This window comes from Lepisma saccharinum, chromosome 4, assembly GCF_977018435.1.
Source record: "Lepisma saccharinum chromosome 4, izLepSacc3.1, whole genome shotgun sequence".
Classification (NCBI taxonomy): domain Eukaryota; kingdom Metazoa; phylum Arthropoda; class Insecta; order Zygentoma; family Lepismatidae; genus Lepisma; species Lepisma saccharinum.
The window spans coordinates 108,002,191-108,023,643 of NC_139232.1; the positions used below are offsets into that span (position 1 = coordinate 108,002,191).

The 21,453-nt window shown below is 36.7% G+C and overlaps 1 protein-coding gene across 1 annotated transcript; it reads left to right on the plus strand.

The window, feature by feature from the left end:
• Positions 1-8: 8 nt before the first annotated feature.
• Positions 9-20,221, plus strand: LOC145986731 (galactose mutarotase). Its single transcript, XM_083121084.1, has 7 exons — positions 9-267; positions 1,099-1,262; positions 5,525-5,734; positions 8,246-8,333; positions 9,548-9,695; positions 14,077-14,257; positions 14,515-20,221. The coding sequence occupies exons 1-7, from the start codon at positions 57-59 to the stop codon at positions 14,593-14,595; spliced, it is 1,083 nt and encodes a 360-aa protein (XP_082977210.1). The 5' UTR covers positions 9-56; the 3' UTR covers positions 14,596-20,221.
• Positions 20,222-21,453: the final 1,232 nt, after the last annotated feature.

A 21,453-nucleotide genomic window follows, 5' to 3' on the forward strand; every position in this document is an offset into this window, starting at 1 on the left:
AATCTTCAACCATTCTGCGATACTTGCTAGATACGTTTTTCCTTCAGCAAGAAGAAATGGATTCAGATGTGGAACTAGTTGAAGACGGTTTCGGCTGTATCAAAAATGATAGTGGTGTGCCTGAAATTATACGACGTTTCACTCTAACCAACAAAAATGGGATGAGTGTGCAAGTGATAACATACGGAGCGACAATAACATCTATTAAAGTGCCAGACAAGGAAGGCAAAATTGATGATGTTGTTCTAGGTTTCGACGATATATATGGTAAGAATGAAGAGTTCCTAGTGGATACATGAAAACTTAAAAATGTAAGGTGTACGCCAGAATAATTGGATTAGAAAATCATTGTTTTGGAAACGTTAGAGCTTGGTGTTGACAACTTTTAACCCTTCTTAGGGTACGGTACACAAGAGTGCTCCTCGATGATTTCTGTTTCTTTTGAACATTTAATATTTTAAAGACAATAATAAAAGATTTAATGTGTTTATGGATTCACGAACGTTAGAATGTTCCATTTTGGGTGTCGTATACCAAAGTTTCTACAAGCTACACACTATTTGAATATTTGGTATAGAGAAGTTGTTTTTTGGTTGCCTTTCTTGATAGTTTTCAAAATTAGTGCACTGCAAGCAAATGTTATGATATCATTAGCTTACTCTGTTTAAAGATATTTGGCGAAGGTTGTTGGTTAGGAAAATCTCTAGCAATGAACTTCACATTTCCGTTGTGCAATGTGCAGGACATAATTTTGTATTAAAGTTTCCACACACTAAAACCTATATTGCTTTACAGCTAACAGGATTTTTGAAAATTGAAGTGTGCTATGTTTACCAGACCCGAAAAAATACCTCTTCAATTTGAAGTTATCTGTTCCTGCAAGGGCCTTATAATAATTAATGTAAATTCTTCTGACAAATGAAATTCTATGACTGAAATATATAATTTTAGGTTCACATCCATGGGACTATGTGCATAGATGCTCCTAAACATCCATTTCCAGGTGCATGGAAATTGAAACATTGAAAACAACTTTATTGCATTGTTACGGACACTTCTCAAACTTTCATTTTATTCAATACTGCTAATTCTTTACAGGATATCAAGGCTTAAATGGTCCCAACCCATACCTTGGGGCCTCTATCGGAAGAGTTGCTAACAGGATTGCTGGAGCAAAGTTTGTTATTGGCGACCAAGAATATCACCTGTCACAAAATGAAGGAAATAATCAGTTACATGGTGGCTTCAAAGGATTTGATAAGGTGTGTATAGGAATATATCATGCATTGAAAAGCATTTCAGGATATAAAGTATACTGTTACCAATTACACTGTCCAATTGTATCTTGACTATAGAGTATTATTATTTTATCACTTTGAGTTCAAACATTTTCCATTCACACATTTTTGTTTTTCAGAGTAAACTGTAACAACTCATATTATTTTTACATTACTTTACCCCATTATGATAGTTAACATATAATGAATACCATAAAAATAAAGTCACCCCTGCACATTTCACAGTAACAGTATGGTATAGGGATAACACATTTCTTCAAATTTGCAGGAGAAACTACTTACGGAACTGAGTTTCTGTTGACTTTTGAAAGCTCGTGGAAGTGTTTTCTCCCTTCGTTCAACTTATTCTGCCAGTAAATCATGTATTTTTCGACATTAATGTCTCTCCGATGCACAAATAGCTCTTGCCTCCATTATGTTCGACTACGTGAACCAAATGTTCTGTACGTTCAAAGACGTAACCCCCGGTCAGTGTTTCCAAACTCGCAATTGTTTTGCCTGAACATGACAATTTTAACTATGTTTGCCTAACCTCGCAGAACCTAACCTAACCTTATGTGCATGGTTCGTGGGGCTATCCGTGCATGGTTCATGGTGCTATTAGAATGGTTTGTGGGGCTATTTATGAATGGTTTGTGTATTTATGATTGGTTTGTGGGGCTATCCATGCATGGTTTGTGGGGCTACACATGCATGGTTCGTGGGGCTATCCTTGCATGGTTCGAGGGGTTTTCGAACCCGGAAAGAAATGCAAAATGAGTAACACGAAAGTAGGTATATTTCTGTGAATAAGTTTGCAACACTGCAAACCCACTGATCATCGACAACGCTAGTCAAGATTTCTCCGCCATATTGTGTGTGAGAGTAACGAACAATAATTACTCGATATGTGGAAAATTGAAGCTATTTTCGTGAAAAAAGCGAAATCCCACCTTAAACAATGTTTCGCAATGCGTAATAGGTAAATACGAATGTAAAAAAAATGACAAAATGAACGAGTGAAATGTGTTTTCCCTATACCATTGATTTGAACCTCACGGCTCATATCCATGTGCCGTTAATTGTTCTGGATTGTTTTATATTGGTTGGTTCTTATTATTTGATTATTAATATTTCGTATTTGTAAACTTAATATATTTCATAATTTTTGATAAATAGAAAGATTATTACTAGGCTTATAATCCACTAATATTTCCTTTATTGTAACAATAAGTGTAAACGTGGCCTAATGTAATAATCTATATGTTAATTTTCTGACGGAATCTTTAAAATTGGATATGTAAATCTGTGTTCTTTCACGGCAGAAAATGTTTATGATTTAGATTGACATAGATTTCGTTTAGCAACAATGGGAAGATCGAATCTGTTCTTTTAAGTTTAATGTATTTAATAAGGTTCAAGTTGCAAAGGGAAATGATTCGAGTTTAGTCTTTATTAACAGAGATGAATCGTTCCCCTTATACAATTTTATTTGGTTTTTGCTGCAACGTGGAAATTAGTTAAACTTTGATATTGAGATTGTGAATATAGACATTGATGAGTATTTAGTTTTTGGAAATGTCGCAAGTCGCGCTGTGCAAATTACGTAATGCTTAACAAGTGAGCATCGATTGAAAAAGGTATATAAGTAAGTGCGGAGCTTAGTTTGCACGCATTCCATCAGCGTCGACTCTACGATATAAACATCTAATGACACTTGGGAATAAAGATACCTGTATTTCGCCAAGCACATTTATACTTCGAAATTTATAATGTTATGGGACGACAGGTTAGGATCGACCGAAATCCTTTGAGGTTAATGACGCCTGCCCATTGGACATGTATTTGTCACTGTCGACCCATATGCTCTCATTCTTTCGGATAAATGATAGAATTTCAGATCTTCGAACTTTATTTTGGCCAAAATTTATTCAACGCAGACTTATTTGGGCAAGAAAGCAAGACTAGACATGTAATGCAATGTCACTCGTTTTTCAATGGAAAATGTCATCATTGGCGTGTATCTTGATGCAAGCTCTGCCTACTAACGTTTCTCGATCCCAAGTACTCAGTGAGTGGAGCCCGTAGATTCTATTCTGCTTAAATCCTGCCCGTATTAACATCGATACTCGTGACACATTTTGGTCGCAATACTGTAGGAAGGGGCACGTACGAAAGTTTTTGTCTGCTACTGAATGGTAGGCCATAAGCTTCGTCTATGGTTGCAAAAACGACAGGGTTCTCTTCCCTGGTACGGCTTCCTCCTAGCGACACACATACCCACGTAACTATTCCCTGCACATATACATATTTGGATTTTTTCCCCCCGTGGAGACATGCAGCAAATTAGAATTCCGGATTCATCGAATCGAATATTAACGAACAGGGGATTCTGTATTTCTTTAAAATTAAGGATATTCATGGATTGTAAATTGTAACTTGAGTGTAATGTAAACTTTCATATGTATTGGAAATAAACCATCTCCTGGATAAAAATAAATGAAAAGAAAGGTCAAAGTAACCTCCCAGAAGATGCAGTTGCCAATTTTAAAATTTGAGAAGAGTCGTTCATTTATTTCATGATTCACCAACAACACCTCCCTTAAGTTCTCAATGCTTTATTCACCAAGCCCGTACCTGAGAGGGGTCAGAGTATCCCATTTAGCCGCCTGAGTTTTAGCCGAGATGAAATTGGAACATAAGGTATTGGAAGACAGAGGCAGGCTAGGATTACCATAATTTGCAGCTCTGTGTGTGTGTGTGTGTTACTGAAAGACTTTCTATAGTGGAGAGTGAAATAATACACAGTTACATTTATATAAACATACGTATATATATATATAAAAGCAAGGAGGGCCAAAAGGGCTAAGTAAATAATATAATATATATATATACGCAGATGAATTGCGTCTTACATAAAGCTAAGGTCGACCCTCATGTGTGAATAAGCACGCGTAACGGCCATAGTAAGTCTCGCAGGTAGGTAAGACGAGTAATACTAGTGGATCGCACTGTAATAATACAGACCCTGAACAAAAAACCAGTGGTACAGGCACCAAGGGTAAAATTAATCGTTTACAAGAATGCCAGAGCCGTGCTCGCTGTGAAAGAGGTTGAGTTGACAGTTGCATCGAGACGTTCATCGCGTCCACTTAAGCAGCTGCCGTGCGACCGATCAGCGGTTGTGCATTTTCCTTCGCCTGTGCCTCATTGTTTACACGTTGGTAAACGCACTGCCATTGCGGGGTTCCTGCGTTGTTGTCGTCGTTGCATTGTCAGTAGTTCGTTCGTGACACCATACTGTTACCCATTTCACATAAGAATTTATCTTCTGTAATTTAACTCCAGTAAAATAGTAACAGGTGTTAGCTAAAAAAAAAACACAATCTCAATAAGTAGGTCCTGGGTTCAGTTTCCAGTCAAGGCATGGAATGTTCCCATTTTGTTTGTTCTTTCATCCAATTGTCATTTATCCTCATCACAGGATGGAAAGGTAATGTTAAACTATCTAAAATCATAATCATAAGTTTGAGTTAATATTGTAGTTTCGACATGATCATCTAAATTTACAAAGAATTAGCACATATTTTAAAGGTATTTAAATCATCCTGCTACTTGAAATATGTGTAGTAATTTTAAAGAAATATTATGTATTTAGATACCCGGTGGAGGCACATAGTGGTTTCGGATCCCACTTTAAACTGTAGGTCCAGTCCCGATTAGCCTTACTGTGCATAAACTGGACTTGAAACACCAAATCAATCAATCAATTATAATGTATTTAGCATTTAGCAAATAGGTAACTTTTACTCTATTTTACAAAGTCTTTTAACTTCTATGTTCATGGCACAAACACAGTTGGAAATTGTAAAATAATAATAAAATATGATATTTTTGACAGCTTCTGATCTGTAACATAGATTTGAGTTTTTGTTTTAAGTTCACTAACACAGTAAGGCTAATTGGGACTGGACCTACAGTTTAAAGTGGGATTCTAAACCACTATGTACCTCCACCAGGTTTCAAACCCAGGACCCCTTGAGTAAAAGGAAACTACTATGCCTTCGGGAGGCACAGTAACATAGGCTCTAAGTAAGCTGACAGTTGGGGAATGATGACATCGAGTTGCCAAAATTAATAGGCAATTAATTTTTAACAATTTGAAGCTTAATTTTATGCAAGGAAATTAATCTTCCAGCATCCTCCAATTAAATTATGAGATATCTAATCTGATTTACATGTTGCAGATGATATGGGAATCCCATGTTGAAGGAACAAAGGTTACGATGAGTTATCTGAGTAAAGATGGAGAGGAAGGATACCCAGGAGAAGTTCTTGCACATGCAACATACCAGCTGACAGCAAACAACGAACTCATTTTGGAATACAAAGCCACTTCATCCAAACCTACTCCTGTCAACCTCACCAACCACTCGTACTTCAATCTAGGTGGACATGTAAGTGATTACATTAACAATGAAGTACATTTTCTTGTATGGGTAAAGCTAAAAAATTTTGTAATGGGGCCCCAGGCTGTTCCCATTAAAAAAAGAAGCTTTAACGTAATCATTAAATGTTATGTCTCATGCCATATTTGTCAATTGAATTGGAAAATTTCACACACAAAATATTGCCCCCTCCCCCTGCTCGCTTCTCGTGCATTGCACCCTCTCATGAAGGCTCGTAGTGAGTGTGGAGGTAAGACCAAATGGATTCTATATCTCGTCTACAGTTGGGGTAATCTGATAGTCACCATGCTACAACTACCTTTACACCCCAAACATTGTCTCATCTCACATTCCGTCAACTATTTCCAGCACTACATAATCATTATCGAAGAAATAACACATATATGATATTGGTTCAAGTCCGGTAACTTTTCTAACGTTGGAAGCGGCCCCGGCGCTCACCCAGCATCGAATGACATGGGTACCTGGGGGAAACCCTGGAGGGTAAAGGCAGTCAGGGGCATGATGCTGATCACATCACCCCCACTCACGACCGGATCAAGAAAGTGTGGGGCTTAACCCCCACACCTCCTATATGCCTTCATGGCATGGTGCTAAGCACAGGGGAGCACTTTACCTTTTTTTATGAATATTTCATTGTGTTGTTAATACATTGTTTACTAGAGAAAGATAATTTGCTGTGAATATAGTGACATTGTTATTGATTACCTGATAGAAATTGTGAATTTTAAGTCATACTTTTACCGATTATGCAAGGTAGTTCTTAATGTAAACTTGCACTTTGATGTCGTGGGGAGCATCAACTTTTTAGGTTGATTTATTTATCTTTCTTGCTTTGTTACAAATTTTTTAATTTAATTTTTGAGTTTGTTGATATTCATATTTTCACTGATTACATTTATAAATATATGTCAGATTTTATTTTTGATCTTTAACTGAATATTAATGATCTGGAATGCCTTTTGCATTTATTATTGGCATAGCCCTTTTTTGTTGATTTCAGAGTGCTTGTTTGTACAGGAAGTATTTATCTTGTTCTTGTATCTGTTTCCTATGCTTGTTTTTATTTACAGGTTTTTTGACAGGAAGTTTTGGTGTGATAATTTCCTGTGTTTATATTTTCTTGTAACCATTATTGGTAATACTATATGCTTATATTCTCCTAATTCCCAATTTGTCTTGAACTTTTCTTTGTTACTGGTGACAAACACTCAACAATATAAATACATATTGCTTACACACAAACACACACATATTGTCTTTGTGCTGTCTTGAAACGTAATGTTCGAATAGGGAAGAAAATAGGCAAGCCTTAATTAATACGAATTAAGATTGGTAAAGAAAAACCAATGTTTTCTAATATGCAGACAACTAAATTGTTTATAACTAATGGCTAACAGCATGAATGCATAAATATCATATTTCAAAACTTGTGAGCAAAAAGAAAAAAACACTTGTTCATAGAACTACAGATATATATAGTACAAGCAGTAGTTGTGTAACTCTTGATGTGTGGTCAGCACATCTAATCCCATTGCCACTTTCTTCTCTTGTCTGACTTTCTTCACCAGAGCCTAGACCCAGAATTAGTCCGCAAAGGGGCCTTCACTTGGGAAAATGTGCTCTGAAAAGAGCCATAAAATAAAGGGAAATGGGGAATTTTAAGTGTTAAAAAAATATAAAAGATGTAACTGAAATTGTAAATATGAACGAGGTAGGAAATATCTCCAGCTGTAGTTTACATGCATAGAAAATGTATTAATTGGAAAAGTAATTGTAAAACTTGCAAACAGTTTATGTAACTTAATGTTTTCTATAGCCTCTCAGCAAAGGTCTCAAGAAGTATATTAAATAAATAAGTATATTAAGGACTCACAATGTTCTTAGTCCAGGGCATCCGTATATATAAATCTGGGCCTGTGGGAACCAACTATGTAGTTCCACATTTTCCCTCATGGTCATATCCAAAATCTTGGAGCACGCACCAGCTCATGACACATCAGCAGCGTGTTTGGTATAAGCAAGCAGTGTTACCAACAAAAGGAAAATTTAATTTCCACAGTGTAGCTGGCTGGCTTGGTGACCAAGTATATGAAGTGGTTGACTTCCAATCTCACTACCAAAGTACCCAGTTATGAGTGTGGTGTGTTCTTTGTGAGTATCCCTTCATCTGGTCATTATTCATCCTTATCATTGCAATAAGCTGAAAGTGGTAGAAAAGTGACATAAAATAACAAAAATACAAATACACTGCAGACAATATTTATCTCTCCCTTGTATGCTGATCTACAACCATATTTAAAGCTGTTACATGGAAGTAGTGGGGCTATTGTCGAATGTGTGTATCACAGCAGTGTCAAGGCCATTGCCCTGGGCAAACAACAGAGGAGAAGGAAAGAGGAGCGGAAGCCAGTAGTTTGTATTTTCTGAAATACAGATATGTTCGTCTGAATTGGCAAACTTACAATTATTTTCGGACTTTGTTCCTCTTATTTCTAGGCAGCTGGCGCACAAGGGTTATATAACCATGCTGTTTCTATTAATGCTGACAAGTACACACCAGTCAATTCAGAGTTGATTCCTACAGGTGAGCCACTCTATAAGTTGTTTTTTTCTGTTATTATTACATCATGTTTTATGTTTCACTTTGTTAATTTAATTAGTAACTTATATTTGTGTAGACTGACTATAGTGTAAACAAGTTGGTGCTATTTTGTGCAATCACCGTATGTTCCACAAATGGTAATCGCAAATTGAAAATTGACATTTCAATGGATGAATATAAACTCTCTAATTAAGGTAAACTAGCATGTGATAGATCTGTCTGTATACTGAATTTTGTCTTGGCATGATTAACAGTTATTGAAAAATCAGTCACAAATTGCTGTTGTTCTACATGTCGGATTAGATTGATAAGATTTCTTTCATTGCACCTAGTTTTACATTCATGCCTTGCATTATTTCAAAGAGGTTGCAACATTATGAAATACTTGTTGACTTTATTTACTGCCACAGAAGATGGGCTGACCTTTCAAAAATACTTTGTCACATTCGTTTCTGTTTCTTTAACTTCAGAAAATTTAGACCTTTGCATTTATTAGTTTCTGAAATGCCAACAAGCTAATATAGATCAATTGGTACTTGTCTCTTGTGGGCAGTTAACGGAGTTAACTTACGTTGTACTGAGCTATTATTGGCTAGTCCACCAAACTTCATCTTTGTAGCCTTGGTAGTTCTGAGATACCAATAGTTGGCCATTGCATGAGGGTGGACACCTTTTCGGTCTTTGCTGAGTAGTATCATAACAAATGAATAGACAAAACAAATTTAAAGATGTTAGAAGTATCATTTTAGACTACCATATAGCCAATGATCAGCTCTCAAAAGCTGTTTTGCGCAGGTTTAGTTTGGTTTTCCTTAGATGCCTTTCGAAAAAATCCTCACATACTGATTTCAATAACATTGCCATCTTTCATGTTATGTTCTTAGTTGTACACTGTATTTGTCCTGTACTTATTGTTGCAAACTACATGGCACTTTGGACCAGATCATCTACAACACTAGCAATTGAAAGAATACTGACGTATAGATTTACTAAAGCATCTAATCACACTGTTCTGCACCAAACGTTGATGATCCAGCTCTAACAAATGCTGTGTGTGTGACAAGTGGCATTAATTCAGTCAACCGACAGTGTATTATACAGTGGGGCGTGTGTGTATGTATGTGTTGTTACATTAAGTATGTCATTTGATGTAAATAGTTTTATTTTGATTAATTCTGTTTCGTGTGCTTTTGCAGGTGAACTGAAGTCTGTAGGAGATACAGTTTACGATTTAAGAATCCCTCGAACTCTCTGTGATATTTTCCCTCAGACTCCAGACAATGGGTTTGACACTAACTTCTGCGTTAACTCAGGATGCGAAGGTGGAAATAACTTTGTAGCAAGGTAAGGTTGTTATAAACTTTTGATGATTCGGCATTGTTTTACGTGTGTTCCATCCTCCGTAACATGGTTTGATAACTGTGCTCTCTCCTATGCAAGAGGGAACCAATGCCATATATCTTGGGGTTTAGGAACCACAGGCCAAAAGAAGACTGTTTCTGGGTTGCCAAGCCTTTCCTGCTTTGCTGACTGGACAGTAGGGGGCATTGCAGATGGTAGTCTTCCTCTTGTTTCCACAAGTGTAGTCAAGGAAGAGTTCAAAATGTGTCATCTTAACTGAGACATTAGAGAGGAGAGGAGGACAAATATGTGGGAATGCTTTCAGATGCCAGCAGTGGTACCTGCTGTGTTTTTTGCAGGAAGAAATATGGGGAATATAAAGTTTGCAAGAACCAAACAGTAATAACACAAAGAAAAGAACAAAAGCACAAGTTTGATGCAGATGGTCAGTAGGTGGAGACAAGAGAAAATGGTTGTTGTTGTTGTTAGGAACTTTCTGAAAACTTGCTGAAATTCCTAACATTCTATCCTGAAAAACAACTTTGCACTGTGTATTGCCTCTTTAATGTTACCATTACCTGGCTTACTGCCAAAAAGAAATATCAGTTTTAAGAGGTGTTGTTGCTGACCTGAGTTATAATGATTCTATAACAATGGCAACTTTCTCTGATTGTACATCTGAAGTTTGGGATGGTGTAGGGAGTAGGGGAGGTTGGTTTAGACAATAATTTGTAATATTATAACATAGTTTGTGGGTGTTTTTTTATTGTTTTTGCAGTTGTACAAGAAAACTAGAAAGTTATACATTTTAAATGATGGCTGGTCTCTTTTTGTAACAAATAACATATACAAGGGTCGTTCAAGGTTGACCGGGACTTTTATTTCTGCAGAGGAAATAGGTAGCAGAAGAAACACCAAACTATGTCAGTTTTTCAAAGTATTCTCCGTGCGCGCCGAGGCACCGTTGCCATCGTTCTGGCAGCTCCCGAATTCCTTTCGAGTAGAAAGAACTTGGTTGTTGTCGTAGCCACTGGAGGACATCGCTCCGCAGTGCTTCGTCTGTCGTGAATTTCTTCCCTCCCAGATGGTCTTTAAGGGGTGCAAACAAATGATAATCACTGGGGGCTAAATCCGGACTGTAGGGGGGATGGGGCAGAACTTACCAGCGCATGTCGGCCAGAGTTGTTGTTGTCACATTGGCCGTGTGAGGGCAGGCATTGTCATGGAGAAGGATGACATTTCCAGACAACATCCCAGGTCTTTTCTTGCGAATGGACTTTCGTACAGAACCACTCAACAATGTGGAGTAATACTGGGCATTAATCGTGCTCCATTTGTCCAGAAAATCCACATGGATAACGCCCTTCATGTCCCAGAAGACACTTGCCATGATCTTTCCAGCGGACGGCTGTGTTTTGCTTTTCTTGGGGGGCGGGGAACCTTTATGCCGCCACTCCATGCTGCGTCTTTTGGTCTCTGGGGTTGAATTGTGCAACCATGTTTCATCACATGTGATAATGGATTGCAACAATTCATCACCTTCTGCTCGAAACTGATTCAGAAGCTGTTCACAGACAGTCCTGCACGTCCACCACTTCTGATCGAATGTCAGCTGGCGGGGAACCCACCTTGCACAGATTTTGCGGAAGCGTAAGTGGTCGTGAATGATAGTCTCAACACTCCCGACACTGATCTTGGCAGCAATATCCCGCACTGTTACTCGCCGATTCTCAAGAATCATTTGCTCAACACGTGCGATATTCACTGGTGACTGCAGTCGGGCGAATGTGTCCATGCACTTCATTTGTCACCAGCTCCCGTCCTTCGCGAAACTGCTCACACCATTCGTACACTCTTGTCCGCAACATCGTTTGTTCACCATACTGTGCTTGCAATCATCTGAAAATCTCAGCTGGTTTCACTTTCTCCTTCACGAGAAATTTGATTACACACTGCTGCTCCACAGCCACAGACGACACACTGTTTGCTGCCATGTTCGCTGCAACTGCTGCGCATGCGCGAAATACATCATGCCGGGTGCTAGTTACTCGCGAAGGAATACATTACGTCACCCGCACGTTTCATCATGATCCGGCTATTCATCGATTTTTTACGTACGAAAATCCCGGTCAACCTTGAACGACCCTTGTATGTTTTTTTTTAAGAGCAATTATATTTGTGTGGAAATGTCTAAAATATAATTAAAGGTTACAAAATTATGTTTCTCTTTTGTATTCTACTAGGGTTTACAAACTGAAGAACACTCATTTGGGAGTGCACAGTGCAATGCAAATTATTACAGGATTTTTTCAGGGGTGGGAGCTGAGCAAGTTCTTTCTTCCCAAAAATACCCCTTCAGTTTTAAGTTTTTACATTTCTGTGATTATCAGCATCAGTCTTACTTGTAATTATTAGTCCTTTATAATAGTATAACTCCTAGAATGTATTGTATGTATGAAGTGCAAGCAGGCTGCTTTATAAATTAACACTAATTTACATTAAATTATAATAAACCTCACATATAGAGGGAAGATAAATTGAAAATAAATCCTCATACTTGACAAAATTATGCAACTCAAAACATTTGCTTGTCATGAATGTACAGGGGTCATCCAGAAAATAAGTTTGGTTTGCCAATAACTTTATTGCACACTGAAGTACATGCCTTGGACTAATTTTCAACATAGTTACCACCACTGTTCAGACACTTATCATAATGGGATGCCATGTTTTGTATCCCCACATCATAGAACGATACCACCTGTGATGATAACCAAGAGGTAACAGTGTATTGGGCCCGATTGTCATCGTTGAAGCTCTGGCCACCAAGAATTTCAGGTGAATCGTCTATTCTCTGTAATCTTCTCTTCCACTGAACGGACGAAGTTTTCAGCCATCACAGATGGTCGGTCGCCCACTGCGTTCCTCATCATGCACATTGTTTTGCCCTTCGTTATACTGCCACACCAAATTCTGTACAATTGAGGCACACGTGATCTGTTCCACATACACCTCACCAATCTGACAGTGGGTTTCAGCTGCTGACAAATTCAAATATCGGATCACAGACCTCACTTCACACACGGTGAGCATCTAGATTTTCTTGAACATTATCACAACCCACTGCGAAGTGTCTGCACTACTATCTTTCCTCTAATGACGTCCGTGCTTTGCCAATGAGTAAAGCAAAACAACATGCTTGCGCACTCTCGCGATCGTAGTGCTGCTGCAGCACAAATTGCAAATGGATTTTACTTTCTGGATGTAATACGAGGCGTATTTTTTAAGTAAGTACCGTTTTGATATGTACAAAAAACAAGTAAACATTTTGTAACAATTTTATTGTTACATGATAGACCACAATTTTATCTACTTTTCCACATAATTACCACCAATATTAAGGCACTTATCATATCGAACAACAAGCTTTTGTATTCCGTCGTCATAGAAGTTTGCCGCCTGAGTTGACAGCCACTGCAACACGGCTGTTTTGAGGCTATCGTCTGCTTAAACTTCACTTTCTTGGGCGATGTTGAATGCTGCCATTCCATGGATTGTTTTGTTTCGGGTGTAATGTAGGCCACCCATGTTTCATCGCCTGTGACAATTTGGCTTAAGTACGCGTCACCTTCAGCTTCATAACGCACAAGAAAAGTCAAGGCGCTACCTAAACGTTTGCTTTTGTGCACCTCAGTTAACATTTTTGGTACCTATCGTGAGCACAATTTTCGATAGTTTAAGCGTTCGGTAACAATTTCGTAGATAACACTTCTTGAAACTTCAGGGAACTCCTCTGATAACGAAGAAATCGTGAAGCGTCTGTTCTCTTTCACTTTTTCTTCGACTTTCTGCACCAAATCGCCAGTGATCACTGAGGGTCGCCCACTCCGTTCCTCATCATGAACATCCTTTTAAATACGCAAAAGCAAATGTATACACGATCGACAGTTGCCGCAATGGCATCTGTGGCTTGCCAACAGATGTAGGTACACAGTGCGCATGCACGGGACACCGACCTCAGCGCTGCAGTGCCGGAATTTCAAAACTGTACTTACTTTAAAAATACGCCTCGTATATACATGTAGGAAGATTATTAACAGTCCAAGCATAAGTAACATTGGGAATAAGCAAGAGTGTTGTCATTGATACCATACAGTCAAACCTCAATTTTACATTTACCATGGAACCAAGATGAAAAATTTAACATTATGCTCTATTGGGACAATAAGGATTGAATGGGAGAATTAAAAATCCAGGAAATAAAATTATGTGGATTTTGGAGTTCCACCATATCAGTTTGAAGTGATATTGGCTCAGCGCTAACTATCTGTCTATGAACTTCCATCATTTTCAGGCTAATGGCTAAATTTCCATTTGTTACTAGGGTTGTACATCCAGGGACTGCAAGAGTTCTGGAATTGTACTCAAATCAACCGGGAGTTCAATTCTACACCAGTAATAACTTGCCAGAGGACAATTCATTGAAGGGAAAGGATGGTGTTTTCTACAAAAAGCATGGGGCATTTTGCCTGGAAACACAGGACTACCCAAATGCTGTTAATCAGGTAAGGGGGAAAGTCTCTACCTTTCTTGTTCTGTAAAACCTGAAATTTTAGTTGTTTGTGTAATAATTTTTCTGTTATTTATGTCACTTTGTGCTGCTTTTGGTTAATTGTCATACTGAGGATGAAAGATGTTCAGGTGAAAGGATCCCATTACAATTTCAGAAATATTTCATCCTTGTCATCAGGAAGAGTTTTTAGACTTTTTTTAAAAAAAATTTGTTGCAATGCTAATTTTACTTTTTTTATTTTGTTTTCAGCCAAATTTTCCAGACAGTATTCTGAACCCTGGAAGTGTGTACAAGCATACAGTAATGTATCGTTTTGGAGTACAAAATTAATATTATCACAGGGCAAAAGCTAGCTCTGCGAAAGGTATTGATAGCTTGGGTTCAAAATAGCTTACAGCAGCGTAGCATAAAATAGTGCCTTGATTGTATAAGTGTTTTGAAAATTGGGTACCTTATGGAAATAATGTATTATCTGTAGAAGTTACATTCTTTATAGTAATTTATTGATATGCCTGGTTTTGAAATTGTTATGGCTGAATGATATTTGAGTTTGTAATTGTCTTGCTGGAACAAGCCAATGCTACATGTTGTATAAGTTTTTATAAATAATGCTTCGGTGTACCATGTCCAGGATTGGAACCTGGATCATATTTTGTTTTCTGACGTTGATTTTGAGCTTCATCAATATTACAGATGATTGTATGAAATTCTTTATTTGTACCTGGTTATCGCCATAGATGAAATTAACCCAAAAGTAATTTATTTTTAAGTTTTTTCTACTCACAATCACTACTGTTGCTGAAAAAGTTAAAGGACCAAGATTTTTTAATTAAGCCTGCTGTTTCTACCACAAGATATACATCTTGTACACTTAGTGAACTCATCATGAAATAGTATTTTGTTATCAAACTCTAGCATTATACAGTCTTAAGATACACAAAGTTATAGAAACTTTGTTTTTTGTCAAGTATTCATTATATCAACTGCCAGATGCTCAAAACAAAGCTTGCCTTTAAGAACATTTACACTGGAAGAAATATGCTCTGCTCAAATAATATATTTCTTGTCATGTTTTAATTGAAGTATTGTTATAAAATTAGGCACACCTTGTACATTTTGGATGTGCTAACAGTATTTTGGAACTGGCAAGTGTAACCTCCCTTGGGTATCTTTCATGATATTTATATAATACCAAAGTAATTGTTTATTTCAGTTGATGCAACAGTAACAATACTTGTTAATATCAGTCCATTGCTCACATCATTTCTGTTGTGAGGGGGTTCCTGCAGTTCATTGTGGTACTTTGTGGTGTACTCTTGATAATTACTACACAACAGATTGCAGGTCTGTTGTACTCTCAGGTGGAGGAAACAACGAAAACATCAACTCCACTAAAGAGTTGAAGCATTGATGCTAAACAATGTGAGTGCAACATTAGATCATGCTTTCTGCAACACACTAGAGAGAGAACTTACATAGAAACATCATACCCATTAGAGACAGTGTTAACTTCAAAGTAATGTTGTTTTCTGTTCATTTTGTATACAGAGTTTAGGTTTTCATATTTTTTTTCAGAACTACATACATGTAATAACAGTATCAGGGAAATAGTAAAAAAAAAGTGACTGTTGTGTTTATGATGCTTCTTGTGTATAAAGATGAATATGCTGGAATGTGATGAAGTGAAAATACATAATATTTGATTTATTGAAGAATTATGCATGTCTTGGTATGTAGATGATTTCTAGCAAATAATTCTATATTCCAATAGGATTATGCATCATGTTCCGTTCAAACCTCCCACATTTCAATTCATCATTGCTGAAAGGTTAGGAAACACAATGGAATGCAAGTGCTACTAGACGAAAGAGAAACCCAAAAAAATTTTAATTGCATGACCTCGAAGTTCACCGATCTCTCACTATGCAGTGCCAGAATCACATAAAGCACAATGGCGACTCTGTAGCAGCATGCACAATCTGTATTCTGGTATGCAGAGACCAAATCAATCAATACAGTGTAAATAAATTACCGGAGAGAATATGGAGGTGAAGCACCTGATGGGAAAACCATTAAGGCATGTTGTGCGAAGTTTGAACTGCTTGGAAGTGATGTACGTGGGGTTCTCTGAAATCCCGCTCGAATTTCTTGCATCTTCTCCTACAAAACACGTCGACGAGAACCTCCGGATTGTTTATTAACACTTCCAGTCGCCAAAAAATTTACACTTTTTGACTCTACACCATACAATTCTAATAGACTCATCTTTATGCATAAGGCATGTAATATGTTCGTTGCTAATAAATTTATTCTGCATAAAGTTTTCTATGTATGTAGCATAGTGATTCCATGAATGAGCTACATGTAACTTGTCACCTTTCTTTATATGCACATACTACTGCATCAAGCTCATTAAATATTTAAAAGTGAGTGTACATTGTATCTTGGTTATTACTAATTAGCAATTGTATTCAGGCTTTTTTTACATTATCCTAACATGGCAGTTAACATATAACAATTGTGTACACATCAATTAATATCGTAAATGAATTCCACCATGGGTTTTAAGATTTGAGTAAGAAGTTTCTAATGTTTGAGATGAGAGATTTTTCTGTGATAAGTCTCCATGACAGGGTGTTATGAAATAAAAGGCATAGTTGAAAGATTAGTGTGTTGAAAGTGAATGAATGAATTGTATTCTAGCTTAAAACAATAATATTTTACAGGTATGAGAGAAATGAGTTTGAGTTCATAAGGCATTTCAGTTTTCCACCAAACCAAACCAAAACCAAATTTTAAAAATCTGGAAAACTCAAGAAATAAGATTGTCACATATATTTCATGAGTATATTTTCTTTTAAGTATTTGTTTTGCTGCAGCAGTTGTTCCATTGTTAGAAAATAAATGTTTAAAATATGTTTTCTCTAATAACTGGGATGTATGCTGTATTTTTACTCGAAAAATTAGGGATGGGTCGATATGACATTTACTTTTTTTAGAAAGTAGGGCATGGATATTAACCATAAAAATTACAACAAAATGGCAGAATTTTGCACTAAATTATCAGATAATTATCGATATATCGGATCAGTAATTTTACCGATACACCGATATGCCTATATTGGCCGATACCGATAGAGTACCGATTAATTGGTCCCATACCTATGAAAAATACACTGCAGAATAGTCTGTAAATATCAGAGAATTTGTTTTAGCAAAATTAATGGAAATCTTGAATTGGCATACTACATTCAGTGCAAGCATATATGTTTGATAGATATTGATATTCACAAAGGAATCTGAAAAACTCAGATTTTTTGCATTCCTTTCTTCTGCATATATTCCACAATAGTACATCATAAAAGTTAGAAATATAAAACTAGCATTGCCATTTTGTATTCATACTCATAATGAAATAGGCCAATTGTGTGCGTGTTTTGCATTTCTTGGCCCTAAATATAAGTTTTTAAATTGATTTCACATCACTCTCTTGTTTTACATCTCATCTGCAATCCACTTTTGCTCATGGGTGTACTGAGAGGAAAGCCTACATGAGATGAAAGCATTTCCTTTAGCATTTTTGGCTTTCAAAAATCGTATATAAGAATTTTTAGCAGATACTATTTTAAACAGAAGTATTTCATGTAGTATTTGGCATGGTATTTATGATTGCAAAAAGATACGCATGTTATACAACAATACACAGCTTTGATTTAAAAACAGATCCAAGGGAATTATTATTATCATGAAGAGATTATTCAGTGCTTAAGAATGTATTGACAGAGACTAAGATATTAGTGCAGCAAGTAAATATTGTAAACAAAATAATGTATAAGTTTAATTGAGTTTTCAGTGTTTGGTAAACTACACATTAGGGAAACTGTAATTAGTATTGTTAAAATTTAAGTGGAAAGAAATTAGACGGACTAATGATAACATTAAGGACTGCATCTTGTTGCAAAAAGAAGATACGTAATTATTCATATATTCTTTTCATACAATTTTGTACATGACCTAGTATTAAGCCATTTGTAATGTGATTGTTATAGATACCTTATTCTTTGCTACGCAATGAATTATATGTAACAAGTCTAGATTGAACTGAACATTTGTTATTCATCAGAGATATTTCTTCCTCTCAGTTCAATAATAATTATTAACTCTTTAAAATGGGAGATGATACATATTGTTGACATCACACTTGCTGTCTTTTCATCTACACTTGTGATGTAGAGATTACTTCTAATTGGTAAAGTCTTCCCCTGTGCTTGGCACCACACCATGAAGGCATATAGGGTGTGTGGGGGTAACGCCCCAGACTGCCTTTACACCCCAAGGTATCCCCCAGGTACCCATGTTATTTGACACTGGGTGGGTGCCGAAGCCATTTTCAAGGTTAGAAAAATTCCCAGATTTGAACCGACCGGGAGTTGAACCCGGGACCTTTAGCATGGTAGTCAGACGTGTTACCGACTGAGCCACCATGTCCACCACTTCTGATTGGTTATGTTACCAAATCTATCTGTGAAATATTCTGTAATATTTATTTTTACATTACAATATAACATTTTTGTTTAGCATAAACATTAAGAAAAACAACAAAGAAAATTCTTTCATATTAAGCAAGTATGAAATTGGCCTGAAAATAAGCTTGCATGTTTTATCCAGATTTCAACTGTGAAAAATTAAATTGTTGCTTATATTCACAACATTCCGTCATATTGTATGCTGTTTAAAAATGGTGCTTATTTCTCATTTTTAAATAGTAGGACAATGAAAATGTGTTAGGTAGCAACAGCACTGTACTGGTATACTCTACGTTAGGAAAAATGTTTAACTATTTTTCTTTTTCCTCTCGAACTTTAGGGTTGCAGCTTATATATGGGTATTGTCTTTTTTGTCTTTTTCCCTTCAAATTTTTAGGGTGCGGCTTATTTTTGGGCAATATGGTATAACTCATGGGGAGGAGAAAGTAACGTCAAAATAGTTGCATTTCATCTACCAGATATTGGAAGTGGAAACCAAGTGTAATAAACCGCTTGTGTGTTAGAGAAGGATGAAAATAAATCCTGTATTCATATTTTTTTAAATGATACTTGAAATATCCATGGCAGCCATTATTTCAGTTGCCCTACAATGACATTGGATAAAACCATCCATTGTAAGCATGAATAACATAAATTGTAATAGATATTAATAAATATGTGCATTACAATTGCTTTTTGGTACTGTGCAGTTACATGCACTTGCATGACAATACTAGTGTTTTCTTATGTGAGTTCTTCCTATAGTATTGGATACAACTTAGTATTTTAGATAACAGTCACTTACATAACATCACTGTCTTTATCAATTCTAATATCTTCTACCTTTCACGGAAGAACAGAGTATTGCCATTATTTGTGACTATAATTCAGGGATATGTGTTGTTTTTTCTGTACATGTAGGAATAAGATATGGCATTGTCCTAATGAAAAGTGTAATGAATAAGTGTGCATTTTTTTGCATAGAATTTGAATTTGTTTTAGAACCAAGGATATATAATAGAATTAGATATTATTCTGACAGTTGTACAGGTAAAAGATATTGGTATTAACTTTACTATTCTTATTTTGGAAGTCTTTACAAATAATAATGAAATATATTTGCATATAAATAGGTTAAAGATATAGTGTATTCATCTCAGTTGCAATTTCATATATATATTTCTGATTGGTGCAATACAGTCATCTTGAAATCAAAATTTATGTGAACATTTTGCATTCATTTGTTCATTAATGTGATATATTTATTGTGTGTATATTTGGCGCTTTATAGTAATTTGCTACTTGGCTTTTTTTTTTGGTTGAGTAATTATAATGAGCTTTTGGTAATGCATCTGTTACAGAATTTCAAATGATGGGTAAATATTTTGTTAAAGTATATACATGAAAATAAACTATTATTATGAAGCATATTTCTTTTTCTGTGAAATTTATTAAATCTAGTTGTGTAATACTAATGTTCCGGCTTTGTTGGTAGGTAATTGCAAGAATAACTTTGAAAACAGTTATCGAAGTCATCAATTTATGAATTTTATGCCTTCTGATAAGGCACTAAAAGGACAACCCACTTACCCATAGTACAACACCCTGGTAAATGCTTCTTGCAGGCCAACGAGGCTCTGCACCAGGATAATCCTCTGTGGAGTCATGTTGTCCTGTGTTTTATCTTTATGTGTGCTGAGTCTATTTACAGCCTCGGCTTTTAATACGTAAGGAGATTTTATCCTCGGAAACAGCGTAGTTTTATACGACGCACGGTTTTAGAAGCGATATCGGGCGGAGCCACGCAGAGGGTGTGCGTGGCGACCAGCCAATGGCAGGAGTGCAACGTTGTACAGTTAGGATACTGCGGCTCGCAAGTTAAATGCCGTGTTCTGTATTTTTCTTGCGCACAAAAAGTTTTCATAAAACTCGCCACATTAAGGTTCATCATAAGATGGGACACGACATTTTGAACCTGACTGTCCAAGTCCCATGAATTTCCGTCTCTTACAACCGGAGTTATTGTTTCTCGAAGAAACACGGGAAACAACATGTCTCTATACACACACAATGACCCTTTCCTTTTCCTTCAGTGTTCAGTTTGTTTGTTTTTTTTGTTTTTTCGTTGCCACCGTGTTGACCCCGCTTAGTTGTTGTGTCTTGGTAAAGCTATGGGTGTTAAATTCGGCTGAATATGCACAATGACCCTTCATTGTCGTGGGCGTTCACGAACATTGCGAGTCAGTTTGAGTTCAGTGTTTTTGTAACAAGGGCGGTGTAAGATAATTTTATTCGTACGCCACGAAGAACAGTTGTGAGAGGATTCAATACAGCCCTTATTGATTGATTTATTTTACTTCCGTTTTTCTGCCACTTTTGGATAAACGCAAAGATGAGGATGGGTGATCATATGATGAAATTGATGAAGGGACACTTACAAACACCTATGCCCGGGCAGGGATTCGAACCCGGGGCTCTGGCATTGTAGCACGTTGTGAAATACAGCCCTTATGTTCGATAATTGTGCAATAGAGTGTGTGTTGCGTGAATGTTATTTAATAATGTCGCGCCGGCACCATTGTGGAGTGGTTAGTATATCGCGCTACGACGCTTGGAGTCCCGGGTTGGAATCCTGGCCTGGACATGGATGTTTATGAATGTC

What these genes read in the sequence shown, in the direction of transcription:
- LOC145986731 (XM_083121084.1), top strand. Translation starts at nt 57, where the DNA reads ATGGATTCAGATGTGGAACTAGTTGAAGACGGTTTCGGCTGTATCAAA. An exon ending in GCTTCAAAGGATTTGATAAG is followed by an intron (nt 1,263 to 5,524) that starts GTGTGTATAGGA and finishes TACATGTTGCAG; the next exon opens with ATGATATGGGAATCCCATGT. An exon ending in GGAAATAACTTTGTAGCAAG is followed by an intron (nt 9,696 to 14,076) that starts GTAAGGTTGTTA and finishes ATTTGTTACTAG; the next exon opens with GGTTGTACATCCAGGGACTG.